Source organism: Convolutriloba macropyga, chromosome 7 (assembly GCF_964194025.1).
Source record: "Convolutriloba macropyga chromosome 7, txConMacr16.3, whole genome shotgun sequence".
NCBI lineage: Eukaryota > Metazoa > Xenacoelomorpha > Acoela > Convolutidae > Convolutriloba > Convolutriloba macropyga.
In genome coordinates, this window is record NC_134474.1 from 56,917,770 (window position 1) to 56,932,380 (window position 14,611).

At 32.7% G+C, this 14,611-nt stretch overlaps 1 protein-coding gene across 2 annotated transcripts in view; it reads right to left on the reverse strand.

The window, feature by feature from the left end:
- Positions 1-14,611, reverse strand: part of LOC142343182 (uncharacterized) — a 118,389-nt gene that overhangs the window by 70,921 nt on the left and 32,857 nt on the right. The window contains exon 10 of one of the 2 annotated variants that reach the window (XM_075394887.1): positions 10,918-11,171. The exons of the other annotated variant lie outside the window; for it this stretch is intronic. Coding sequence (XP_075251002.1) covers positions 11,033-11,171 — 139 coding nt within the window. The 3' untranslated portion in view covers positions 10,918-11,032. Of the gene's footprint in view, positions 1-10,917; positions 11,172-14,611 lie in introns of those variants that run through there. 2 annotated transcript variants of the gene reach the window in all.

A 14,611-nucleotide genomic window follows, 5' to 3' on the forward strand; every position in this document is an offset into this window, starting at 1 on the left:
AGAAAGGACCTCAAAGTGGGCAAATGTTCGAAAAAATACTAATGATTCGAATCCAAAAACCATTTCTTAAAACAAAAATCCAATGACTACTAATTGTTATTTCCCTCAGAAGATAACTAAAATCAGTCAGCTAAAATTAAGTAAAAAAAATTGATCGAAAAAAAAGAAGAAAATATTGGAAAGCACCTATATAAAAAACAAAAAAATCTAGCAAAAAATAAAATGTTTTTAAACCAACGTTTTTGGAGAGATAAAAGCAAAAAATTTTAACTAAAAACACCAGAGAGGGTAAGTTGTAGCTCCGTGCAAGGCCAATGAAAGCTGTCATCAGTGTAAAAAAGTAATACAAAATTCATAAACAGTTAAACTCAAACAGTGTTGAAGTCCCGAAAACAATGCGCTTTTAATTGAAAATATAGTATCCCTTTAATAGCCCCTCTTTTCACTTGAGTGGTGTGTCACATTCATTGAACGAAATTTTGAAGTAATTCCATTGTAATTGTATTTTCAAAATTTACATAAAAGACACAAAAAAGGCAAAAAAGCTCCCTCACGAATTCTAATATTTTTTTGAAAAATACGCAATCAGACTAAATTTAGCCCCATATAAAGCTGTCAGTTCTGAAAAAGAGCTGACAGCTTTATATGTATTTTTTCCCGCTGGTTGCAAAAATGTATTTTCACAAAAAGTCGATCAACCAAGAAAGATGATCTTTTCACAAAAAAGAGAGTTTCATGAGAAAGAGCTGACAAATTCATGTGAATCGAAAGCGCTGACTAAAACTCCGTGAATTGATTGGAGGTTGCTTTAGCAGTTTTTACTGCCGGCCGTCCAGCAAAACTGAAAAATAATTGTGCTATAGAAGCAAAATTGGTGCATATTTGATGAAAGCAAGCTGAATTTTGAGAAATTTAGCTTAATTGTCAGCCAAATTTTTAGATGAAACACTTCAACAACACTAGTTGTTTTTTGCAAATTGAAATTTAGCTTGAACAAAAACTTAGCTTCTGCTAAGTCAAATTAAACTTGAATTTTTATTTAAGATTTTTACTTAAGTTTTAAATCGAAAGAGTCATTTTGTTGAACGATATAAGTCACGTACGGTCACAATCAAACTTTTTATTTAATTAATTTTGTTGATGGAGTGAGAAACGACGTCATAAGTGAAAGGAAAAATAATTCAGAAATATTGACTTCTTCCGCGCTGCTATGCAAAAAAACATAACACAATAAAAAGAGCGCCATACTACTAAACAAAGAATTATAAGAAGACGAGGCCTCATTGGCAATGTGCAGAATTGATCTGAATTATAGCGTGAAAATTATCAATTGTACAGCTTTGTCAACTTAAGATAGACCACAAAGCTTATGTGAGCAAAATCAAAATTAAAATTAAACATCTATACCGTATGAAAAAAGGTTCTATCATTAGAGTGTATAAACTTTACAACGACTTTGTGGTGAGCAAAAATTTTAGCCATGACTTATCAGGAGACGTTAGCGGTCATAAAAAAATAGTTTAGCAATTCTGATTATAGTAAAACAGTCAGTCAAATTACAAATGAAGACAAAGTTCACAAATCAACTTAAAGATCTCTAAAATAAACGGTGTCTCTGTCAAAAAACATGATAGTGAGTAATAAAAAAATAGAACCAATGTCTTTTTTTAATATTGAGCCGTACGAGAAGGCAGTCAAAACCTATTGGTCTCGGGAAAAAGCAATACGAACACGGAAAAAAACGAAATTTGCAAGGCCAATAAATTCTCATTTTTTGAAAATATTGCAGAAATCATGATGACGACCTCTAGGAAGTACATCAACCAATTAATTTCCCCTCTCTATATTCAACAATCGATGAAATCAGTCATTAATGATATTGAGGTTTGAGACAGCAATAAGTTCAACAAAACTAGCCAAATTTAGCAGTTCACTAATTTTTGTCGAAAACAAACGGCGTATACGGCATTGAAAGCACTAGATATGAACTGAAACAAAAAATCGGATAATTTAAGCATATTTGTTTGGAGATGGGGCCTTTAATTAGCAAGACTAGGCGACTAGACAAAATTTTGAACAAAAAAAAACACCATAAACTCAAAAATTCAAGAATATTTCTTTAAAAAATTAGTTTTGAAGTCATAGAAAGCATTAACTTTGCATTGAAACAATTCAAACGATCAAAATATTCCTTATTAGCAAGCTATGAGACCTGTCACTAATGCGATCAATTGATAAGACAACAAAAATTTAAAAAAACTCCCAAAACTCAAAAAAATTCTAAAATTTTGTGACAACAAATAGTGTCAAAGCAACAAAAACCATTCAGTGAAGGTTAGCAATTTCAAGAAGTTTCACATAGGTGCAGTCAAAACACACATTTATCTTTTCCATAGCCATCAAAAGAAGAAAGGCTTACAAAGTCAAATCGCCTCACTTGAAGAAAAATTCGCTCTCAGAAATTGTTCCAAATAACTTTTTCTGGCTCCCCTTTCAATGTACTTTTAAACAAATTTTGCTTGATACCTGCTTGCTTTCACGCTCTTGTTACTTCTCCGGCTTGATTAAAATCACAGCGCTAATTTGACTTCTCACGGACCTGAAAAAATAAAAGTTCGAACAGACCTTAAAAAGAAAGATCACACCAATACAATCAAATAATTTGGACGGTAAAAAAACCCATCAACACAGCAAAATAGCTACGTTCAGCTGACAGCTTTGCAGCTATAAGCGAAAACAATTTTTTAAATAATTTTATCATATTTATGAGCAAAACTACGGCAATTTTCACCAAAAATACGGAAAATGTTCAGAAAACTCTGAACATCAATAACTCCGAGGACTAAACAGAATTCAAAAAATATTTTTAATTCTCTATTCCACACTGGATGCGCTTTCTTATGGTACCACTTACAACGCTCTACGATGAATATATCAAATGGTGAAAATTCACTGAACAAAAAAACCGTTTGAGTATATAGTTCCTCCTACACAAAAGTGGGTCGGAACAATAATTAAATGTTTAAGTTTGCGTTGAAATAAATTGTGAAAAATGTGTCGTGGTCAACATTAACTTGGTTCGAAATCTTCTATTATCTACAGGTTTAAATCAAAAATCCTTTCTGATGATCAAGCGATACCATCTGTCTTTTCATCTCCCTATAATTTGATGGCAAAATATTTAAATTAATCCAAATCCAGCAACATTTTTCAAATGGGTTCAATTTAGGGGGTCTGCAGTAGCTGGTAATGTCTGACAAATCTTTTGATCAAGTTATATCACTTATATTTACTTGTCATTGCTCATATGCATCTTGTAATCAAGTTCCATGCAACCTAAGGAGATTATTCTCTGGCCATAATTAGAAAAATTTAAGCATTTTGAGAAGAAAAGAATCGTAAAACAATGCCACATTTGCCTCCTTTACGCACTCGCATGATTGCATACATATATATTTACAGTATTTCACAATTTCGACCAGAGACTTCGAATCGGATTAGTCCCTGTATTTCAGTCCCGTAAGATGCGTTTAAATTGATAAAGAGCACCAACGAGCAGCAGAGTCCCTAATGCCAATTTAGTAGAATAATAAACTCTACATGCAAAAAAGCTACCTAATATAAGGCACAAATTTAATGTGAAAAATCATGTTCAATCATGGTCAATAATCCCCCTATCTGGAGCGGATTTTTTTGCTAACTTTAACTCAAATTTAAGACAACTTTAATATTTTGTTGACTTTTATGTCCTTTTTATGTTTATTGTCTTGTACAAAGAACAAATCTTAAGCTATAAAAAGTTCCGAAGGGGTAATTTTGAAAAGACGAATTGGATTTGGAAGAAATATATATACACCAAATTTTACTAGAAAAACTAGAAGCCCACTAGAACTTTGTTTCATTTTTTCCTTGTCTTGCTTTCTGCCTCGTTTTTGCTTACATTCTCAGCTTTGAAAAAAAGCTTTACTTTTTTAGGTTTTCAGATCGATTGCTTTCACAAAGAGATACTGGTTTCGCAAACTCTCTAGATTTTCACGAAAATCGTTTGAGCTAACTAGGCACTCAACGAATAAAAAATTGCTAGAATTAGTTGCATTAAGTATTGTAAAAGTAAGAGGCGTCATGGTGCAGAAAAGAATGGTTAAACAAGAAGTTGGACAAAAACAGAAAAAAATTGTTAACATTAATTAAGTTTTTTTGCAACGAATTGTTGCTCCAACAAATAGAAAATGAATCAGTCATAACCAAAATAGAATCAGAATTATAAATGGTTGCCACCCAATACCATTTGGATTAAGAAAACTGGACATCGCTCCAAAATATTTGTGATCAAGACAATTCATCACAAAAACGCACAAGAAATAATAAGAGCGGTCGAAATAGCTTACAGTCCAAGTTTTTTTAAAATATCGTTTTCTTCCTCTCCCAGAAATACAACTTAAGGAGAAAAGTAGTGTCTATAACTGCTTTTCAATTTTTAGCCAGTTAACGCAAACACACCAACAAAAATTAGCTGTACAAAAAGAGCTCAAGCAATAAACCACTTCGAGTCAAACACAACAATTATAGATCGACAACAGCCTCGAATTATTCAAAAGAGGGAGACCTTATACACGTCAGATTAGCGGAATATTTTCAAAAATAGGTGCTGTGCTACCTATTATAGATAGCAAAAGGTATTGAATTTAGTTGTCGGAGTTGATGACTCAATCCACATAACTATTAAAGTATTACTCTTTTATTAAATACAAAAACAACCCAGTAACGTCGGGCGAATTGCTCTCAAACCGTTTATCCATCTACTACCTGCTTATCCCGTTTTTGAGAACGAAAAACTGAATGGGTCAGACAAAAAATTAGTTAAGCGAAAAATTGCATAAAAAAGATCATAGGACTAATAAAATTGCTACAAACTTCGTTTGAGAGCAATTAAGCTTTTCGTTTGAGAGCAATCAATAACGGGAGATTTTTTGCAGATTTTAGATTACGTGGTTCATTGAAATTAATTCTATCTGCCTTCTTTGAGCTCAGGTCCTCTATTAACCATGAGCGTTTGCCTTTTAAAATTATTGAAAGAATAATGTAGTCATTCAAGTTTACGATTAGACCACTTCAACGTATCCAAGAACAATAATTGTTGATATTTAAAACCAGTAGAAAGGCAGAAACACTCGTCAAAAATAAAAAAAGAAGATAGACCAAAACTCTGCGTTTTGTAATATAGAAATTTACTCATGTGGCAGACTTTAATCTAACTCAAGTCAAAAATTTTGCTCGTTTAGTTTCTCGTTTAGTTTAGAAACTTGCACACCAAACTTTCTCGATTTCTCAAAAAAATGCAGAAATTTTTTCTTTGCTTCTGATTTTCTCAGCAGTTTGCCTTAAAAATTTTTCACGTTTTTCATGTTTGACATCGACTTGTGTTGAGCTGAATCAATCTCTTGAAGAATTAGAAACAAGCCCGATTTTTTATTGAACTCACCCAATGAGAGGGGGGTCTTTTCGTAAGCAATGTCATCCAACAGTAGCGTACTTGAGGCCAATTCATTAACGCGAGGAAATTTAAAAACGAGCGCTAAAAGGCTGAGGGAGAGATGAAGAAACGTCAAAGATCGGAGAAAACATAAAGATTGGCAATAAGAAATAATCAGCAAATATTTAAATTTTAGATCAATATAAACCAAGATTATTTGATTATGGAGACCACGCATATTGCAAGAATAATTTTGGAATTCTCAAAAAAAACTTTTAGTTCCTGTGTGATCTGATTTTGATTCGTAAGAAGTCACGGCTCCAAGATATGGCAAATTCTGTGAATTGTAAAAAAACATTGAGTGAATTAAGAAAAATACCAAGAAGTCCGCCCATTATGACAACGCTCAACTTACAATTTTCCAGCAATTAAAAATGTTAGAATTCTTTTGAATTACAACAGCTCAACTTTCTTATCAATTTTCTTGTACCTTGTATGATTGCAGTTCTCACAGCTCTGTTTTCATTCGCCTCATTTATTTTTCTTCGATTGATTATGTTGGAATTTTCTGTTCAATTCACAAACTCTCACAAACCGTCTGCAGCAAACCAACTTTCATTAGTTTTAAAGAAGATCAAACTTAATTGAAACTCACTACCTCATGTGTACAAAAAGAATAGATCCAAGAAAATAATACAATGGGAGGATGGGATAAATGGCTAAAACCGTTACGCAAATTTTTCATTCAGACCCAAAAAAATTTTGCTTAAGCTTTGTAGAAATTAGAGTAACACTAAATAAAAAACTTGAGGGTGGTACTTCAAAATCCCCTTGACAATGGAGTAGTCAAGCCTGGTTGGCAAAATTTGTCTTCAAAAATGCGATAGAAACTGCGGTCAGACAGTCCATTTTTTAAAATAGTTGAGCCTCTGCATCTATTCTGTTTATAAATGGCATTGGCCAAGTACTCATAGAACTAACGATAAACTTATTTTGAACTTTAGTATTTTGTAACCAGTTTTCGTTCCGAAGAGTGCGCACACGCAACACTGAGTCGAGAAGAAGAAGTTCAAATAACGAACGTTTGAAAATCGTAAATTTTGAACTTTTAAAATATAAACGTTATGAAAACTAGACAAATTTATTTTATCAAGTCATTTTTCGAGCGCGTCTTTTGAACGTTATAATTGGCGTTCGCCTAATTTCCACAAAATAAGTTCAAAAATATCGCCTAATAATATAAAATAGGCCTCAATAAAATAGTAGCTTCAGCCATAGCTTCGTGGCTATTAACATAGCCCGCAGATTGCCGGAATAAGTGAGAAAGAATAGACTTGCGTGCCGTATAATAGAGATAGAAAAAGATACAGAAATGAGTTGAAAAAGTTATCGACGCCGCCCTAAAAGATTTGTAAAAAAAAGCGATAAATTAATAAAGCTTACTAAAATTCATTAGGCAAAAGCCTTTTCATTAGGGACCTTTACCAGACATATGAGTTCCTTTGACCTTAAATTATTCAAAATAAACCTAAGTTTTAAAGTGCAGAAGTCATTTTATTGAGTGAGGTAAGTCACTATTGATCAAAATCATTCTGCTAGAGAGGGTGAGATATGACGCCACGCGCGCAAATGCCGGTGAGGGGAAGAAGTCATTCAGAAAATTTGACTTTTTCAGCTTTGTTGTGTGACCAAATGTAAAACAAAAAAGAACGTCAGACGGCGAAACAAAAAACATAGACAGAAGAATCCAGGAAGCGACTCGAAGCGTCAACACTTCACAAAGAAACCGTAACAACAGCTGAAGCTATCACCATTTGTATTACACCATTAACTCATTACCTACCCAGGTCAGATCTTAAAATTGGTGAATTTTAAACCACTGTCACCATGAGAAAAAAAATTTTTTAATTGAAAACTCTAGATAACGTTAAGAAACTCAAAAAACTAAAAAACCGAAAAAATTAGGATGGTCAAAAAATGATAGGCTGACAAACTAACAGGGCTATCAATTGCCCTCAAATAACTCAAGATTCCAATCTCGAAAAAATCGCGAAAGCAAACGGCAGATAGTTATAATAACTTAAAAAACTAAGTTAAATTTTTCAAAAAAATAATGCTCAAATTAAGATTAAGAAAACTACTAAAATTATATTTCTAAGCGACGCAATTAAGACAAAAACAACATATATATTTTTTGTTGTATATATGCTTGACAACATGATTTCATAATAATTCAAAAAAAAATAGTCATAGAACGCATAATCAGAAGAAAAATATTCAAAGGCAAAAATTATTTAAAAACAAAACCAAGGCCGGAAGAAAAGTATAACTGTCTTATGGTGAATGAAATCAACTGCAAACCAAAGAGAAGACAAAAATCTAAGAAAAAGTTTAAATCATTCAATTTTTCATTAACTGAAAAAATCAATATAACCAATATAAACGTAGGTGCCAGTACAAAACTAGAATAATGAAAACTAGAAAGAGAAGAGTATTGACACAATGTAAGGAACACCGTAACAAAGATTAACTCTAGATTTTTGAAAGTTAAAAATCAAATTAAAAAAATCAAGAAAAACGAATGCATTTCAATGTTCAGCATTCGAGATATAGAAAAGACAATTAGTCATCCGAGACAAAGATCCATTCTCCTAAAAAGAACAAACAAAGAAAAAGCAGAATTCAAACATAAAAAAAAAACATTGAAACATTTTGCAAAATTTAAAAATTTTTAAGACTTCACTTATGAAAAAATTTTTAACGGTTTTTCAAAAAAAAAACACTAAAAAGTGATTGAATTTTTATTGGAACAAAATTAAAATCTCTCATGTTGCACAAAAAAACTATTTCTAGCAATCAAAACCAAAATACAGAAAACAAAAACAGAAAAATTGGAAAAAACTACCAACATCAGATTAGCACATGTACAATTTTATAAAACAAAATTACATCGGGGTAGTTGAGTACATAAATTACAAAGAGAAGCTACCATATTTACTGATTTCTGACAAAAAAAGTGGCTGAAAGATGAAGAAAATGAAGAAAATAATAAAAAAGAGACAGAAATTAACTGGAAACTCAAGATATATGAGCCATTTTGAGTTGAAGTGCATTTTCAAGCTCTGTAAAACACTGTGGTATCATCAATTTCCCATCATCAATTGGGATATTAACAATTTTATAAAACAAAATTAAATTGAGGAGAAAAGCGTTGACTATATGAATTATCAAAGGGAAGTTGCCATATTTAGTGATTTTTGACAAAAAGACGGCCGAAAGATTCAAAAATGAAGGATTCATTAGAAAAAAGCCAAAAAATTAACTAAAAAATCAACTTCAAACACTTTTTCCAGCTCTGCAAAGCACTGTGGTATCAATTTTCGAGGTTTACATTTCAATATAGTATCAGCTAAAAATCATTTCTACAAAACAAATTACAAGCAAAAAAAACTTGGCCACTGAGACAAAAAACGGCTAAAAACTGTCATCTACATGTGCTATTCAGTCAGAAACTACTTTTCAAAGTCAAAAAGTCATTAACTAAACGCAGCGCTTGATCAGAAAAATTTTGTTCAAACGCCAACTTTTCTCACTTCTGCTTTTAGGTCAAAATAGCCTCTGAACGAATACTACATCCGGTAAAAAAAACATAGCCGGAAGATCTCCGGAAGCCACTCGAAGCGTCAAAACTTCACAAAAAAACAATAAATGCAGCTGAAGCCAATACCTTTTGTATTAAACCATTAACTCATTACCTCCCCAGGTCTGATCTAAAAATTCATGAATTTTTAACCACTATCACCAAGAGAAACAAAATTAAGCAAAATTTTCGATTGAAAACGTTAGATAACGTAAGAGAAGTCCAAAATATTTATTATGATCGAATTACTGATAGGCTGAAAAAACTGACAGGGCTATCAATTGCCCTCGAATAATTCAAAATTTTTCAAAAAAGAGTGCTCAAATTTAAGAATCAGAAAACTACTACAATTATATTTCTAATCACCGCAATTAGGACAAAAACAACAAGTACTTCTTATTTTTTTGTATATATGTTTGACAACATGATTTTATACTAATTCAATGAATAAAATAGTCATAGAAAAACATGATCAAAAGAATAAAATTCGAAGGCAAAAAATCATTTAAAACCAATACCAAGGCCGGTAGAAAATTAAAATTAGTAATGAGTGGAATTTTTGGAAAAAGCTTTCTAGCAAACTCTCAGAACTGCCTTATGTCGAATGAAACCAATTGCAAACAAAAGAAATGACGAAAACCTAATAAAAAGCTGAAATCATTCAATTTGCCAACAACTGAAAAAATCAATACAACGAAAATAAATGTTGGTGCAAGGATAAAGCTAGAATGATACAAACTAGAATGTGAAGATTATGGACACAATGTAAAGAACACCGAAACAAAAAGACTAATTCTTGATTTTTGAAAGTTGAAAATCAAATTAAAAATTTGAAGTAGAAAAACAATTACAATTCTTTATTTAGCATAAAAACTTAAGCTATGTTCCTGTATAGTTTAAGAGGTAGAAAGATAGATCGAAGTTTTGGAAAAAAAACACATTTTGCAAATAAAATGTCAAATTTTTTTTCAAAATATCATTTATGAAAAAAATTTGCAGAATTTTAAACAAAATTAGTCAATTATTAGTAAAAGAAAAGGATCCCTGACAGCGCATTAAAAAGCTTTGTCTAGTAATTAAATCTAAAAGAAAACAGAAAAATTGGACAAAGAACTCCAAAATCAGGCAAGTACGTTTACCATTCTATAAAACAAATACCTCACGTTATAAAGAGGCAATCAATTAATGGAAGATCACAGGTAAATTGCCATATGCACTAATTTTTGAATAAAGATCCACTTTAATATCCATAATTGAAATTAATTTAAAAAAGCCAAAATATTTTAAGAAATTGGGATATATGTGCTTAAATAGAACTTAAAACGCAATATTAGACACTCAAAAACACTGTGGTATCAATTTCAGAGGTTCACATATTAATAGAGCTTCTATTAAAAATCATTGCTACAAAAAACTAAATTGTAAGCAAAAAACTGGGCCAACTGGACGAAAAAACGGCTAAAAATGGTTTTCTGTATGCGAAATTCTGTCAAAAATCACTTTTCAAAGTCGAAAAGTCATTCACTGATAGAATCACATGATCAAATAACTTCTCTCACTCAGCAAATATTAGTTCATATGGCAATTTTACTCTCTTCCGCTTTTAGGTCAAAAAATCATCTGAACGAATAGTACTTCCGGTAAAAAAAACCTTAAGAAAACCAACTCTTCTTCGAGTCGTACCCACTTCTTCGAGTCGTAAAGAACCTTAAGAAAACCAATACTCCTCTTCGAGTCGTAAAAAACCAAGAGAACCGCAGTATAGCTCCGCTCAGCTTACAGCTTCGCAGCTATAAAAAAGAAACGCGCTTAAAATCATATATTTCGAACAAAGACGTTGAATAAATTGTGATATCCAATAGAACAGAAGTAAACAATTTTCAAAAGTAAACGAAATTTCCAGCAATTAGAATTTGATGTCATCTTTTCCTTGAGACAGTTTTCTTTCCTTTCTTTTTCGAAGATGCAGAAGAGGAAGTGGACTTGCTGTTGTTTTTAGTACATTTTGGACAGTACCACTTCTCAGAAGTCGGTTCCATCAGAATGCCCAAACACTGCCTGAAACAAAACAAACCCGTCATCCGTAACAACCTCGGTACCGTCCCGGGTCAGAGACAAACATCAATAGTTGAAAATTATACATTTGTATTATCTAACATGTATTATAACATGTAATAGAAATCAATCGGCACCAGACTTTTTGTTGTAAATTTCCTTTTCTCCATTAGAATATTTTTGTTAAATGACCACTTCCCTGAATTTCTCAAAAACCGATTCCCATTTCACCAATTGTGATTGTACGGTGTTGTATTTAGTTTTGTTTCAATTTGAACAATAATTCATTATATGTTTTAAAGTTTTCCAGCATTAAGTTGAACTCAACTCGACTGCCTCATATAGCTGTGAAATAGAATTGCGTGCCGTATAATTTAGACAGAAATAAACTTAACCGACTAAACGTCGGAAGAATTGCTCTCGAACGACTAGTGTGAGCTCTAATCAATTGCAGCCTGCTTCAGTCGGTGGGGGAGGGGGTGTAAATGGGACTAAGAAGTTAAACAGTGGGATTCAAGTAACCACATTAGAGGTTAACATATGGATGCCAAATAAACTTATTTGTGCACCGAAGTTAGTGATGTCTGTTTTTTTTTAATATTTTGGTATGTGACATAGACAGCAACTCTTTTCTGTGTTTAGTTCAGATTGCGTGCCGTATAATTTAGACAGAAATAAACACAGAAAAAAGTTGCTATCGATGTCACATACCAAAATATTAAAATATAGCCGGCAGATTGCCAGAAAATAGCCGCGATAGACGCTTGTGGCCTTTCATGAATTCAAACAACTAAAGAAATAAGTTAGAACGATTGACCACCAGTCCTTTAATAGACCACTAGACTTTTTGGGTTAGATTCGGACTGTCAATTTTATGACCCAAACGGTCTACAAGGAAAGCGCCCTAAAAGAGCTTTTTCATAATTGATAATCGAAATCAAAAACTCAAGACTAATACAAAAGAATTAGGGCATATAAGTTTGGTACTACTTAGATGCACACTATTGATTTATCGTTCCATAAGTGAGTTCAGAAGTCATTTTTAGTGAGGTAAGTTACGCAATTGACCTAAAAGCAGAAATGACGTCATATACACAAATTTTAACTGCAAAGCAGTAGAAGTCAATGAAGTCATTGAAAAAGTCAATTCCAAGAAGTCAGGTCGTAAGAATCATCGATGGAGACGACGAATTAAAAAAAAACATAGCAGGACAAGTCCTGACGTAAAAGTCAAAGAATTTTTATTGACTAAACAGAAAAACTAGACCTAGAATGGACTATGAGAGAATTGAGGAAAACATTTTTAAAAAAATCAGGTCAAAAAAATAAGAAAAAAAAACAAAATCGAGGTCAAAATGCCGGCATGTGAACAAAAAACCACTAGCGAGAAATGAACATTTAATTCAAACAAAAAAATAGTTTTAAAATGAGCCGTGAAGGGATTGAGAAAACCATCTAGAAAAAAATCCGATCCAAAAAATTGATAAAACAGTAAAAATCAGAGTGAAAATGCCGGATATGAACAAAAAACCACTACCGAGAAACCGAATTTTTGTTCAAACATCGTTTTCGCAAATTACTTTAAAGTTACAGCGAAAAAATTTCACACCGCAAAACTACTCGCTTTTTCGCTCCATTTCATGTTTCGGCGTGATCAAAATCACTACTCCAATTTGACTTCAAAAATCATGAAAATATGTGAACAGGTCTTAAAAAAAAGCGCCCCAATACAATTCAAATTCTTTGAATTGTAAAAAAACCACGATGTCCCCAATAATAGCCGCCATCGCTTCGCGGCTATTAAAAACAAAGACATCTAAAGAAGCTTCATCACTAACTTCGCTGCACAAATAAGCATCTTAAACCTCCGAAAAAGTGAAATTAAAAACTAAAAAAATGTTCTTCGAAGAAGCAGCACGTGATCAAAAAATTTTGCTCCTTGGCAAAATTTTTTTCACGCCCACTTTTGTCGCTCTGTCAAAAATGCAGCATGAACTGAAAACCTGAGACTTTTGAAAACCTAATTGAAATTCTTACACGAGAGACTGAAGAATGACATCACGTGAGCAAAATCCGTTGACTAGAAGACGAAGTGAGTTAAAACATTTGAAGGTTTCAGCTTTTCTGTGTGAACAAACATAAAACGAAAAAAGCGTCAGACAAGGAAATAGAAAGTCTCGAAGTAACTCAGAACAAACTTTGAAAAATATTAGAAAAGATTGAAAAACAGATAAAAAACAGGTAAAATTGACATATCTGAAACATAAACCGACTAACGTCGGACAAACTGCTCTCGATCAACAGTCGGGGCAATTTAATTCAGAGGGGGCTGTAGACTACAATATTTTATGGGAGGAAACATCTTCAACCAAGGAGGGGTAGGCACCCCGATCTCCGGCGTACTAGGCTAAGCTGACCCCTTAGTGAAAGTACTACCTTACGGACGATTGCCTATGATAGTCGCAAACTAGAATGTTGAGACCCCTAGTTAAAAAGATGACTAAAGTTAAAGATAACAAAATTTCAATTCAAATGTCACGCATCAATTCCTTTTTAATCTAGTCATATTGACCTCTATTCATCTTCAGTCAATTAAAATTCCCTGTTTAGCGTTGATGGGTGATCACAGAAGTTTTTTCGTGAGTGAGGTAATTGAGGTATGATGTGTCCAACAATTGACATAAACTTATTCTACGAGGCTAACAAAAGACAAGGAAAGCTATAAGTCAGCTAGAGAACCGCGAGTCGCTCATTGATTTCTTGTCGCTCGATCAAAATGGTCGCAACCAAACAAAAACAGACGAATTACAAAAACTTTTGATTTGCTGCAACCAAAGTCTATGTCAGCAGAAAAACTCCAACGCTACTTCTTTAAAGGAAACGGATTTAAAAAGTAGTACACTTCCAAAACCCAAACTTCAAAGATCATTTTGAATTATAATGAGCGCTATCCTGCTCCTCAGCTTGTCTTATTGAATTCAATAGGCCAGATTTTAGTGACAAAAATTTATTTTATTGCACCATTGGTTATGTTATAATAATACATCACCAATTTTCGCATAAGCTGTCGCTTCTCTTTCAACTGTCACTCAAGTTTTGAAATTTTAAACATAGCCGGCAGATTGCCGGAAAATAGCCGCGATAGACGCTTGTGGTCTTCCATGAATTTAAACAACTAAAGAAATAAGATAGACAGATTGACCACCAGTCCTTTAATAGACCCCTATATTTTTTGGGTCATATTCGGATTGTCAAATTTATGATACATACGGTCTATAAGGAAAAAGCCCTAAAAGAGCTTTTCCAAAATTGATATTCAAAATCAAAACCTCGAGACTAGCAATCAAGAATAAGGGCATATAAGTTTGGCACTACTTAGATACACACCATTGACTAGTAAATGTTCATAAAATTTAAAGTTCCATAAGTAAGTTCAGAAGTCA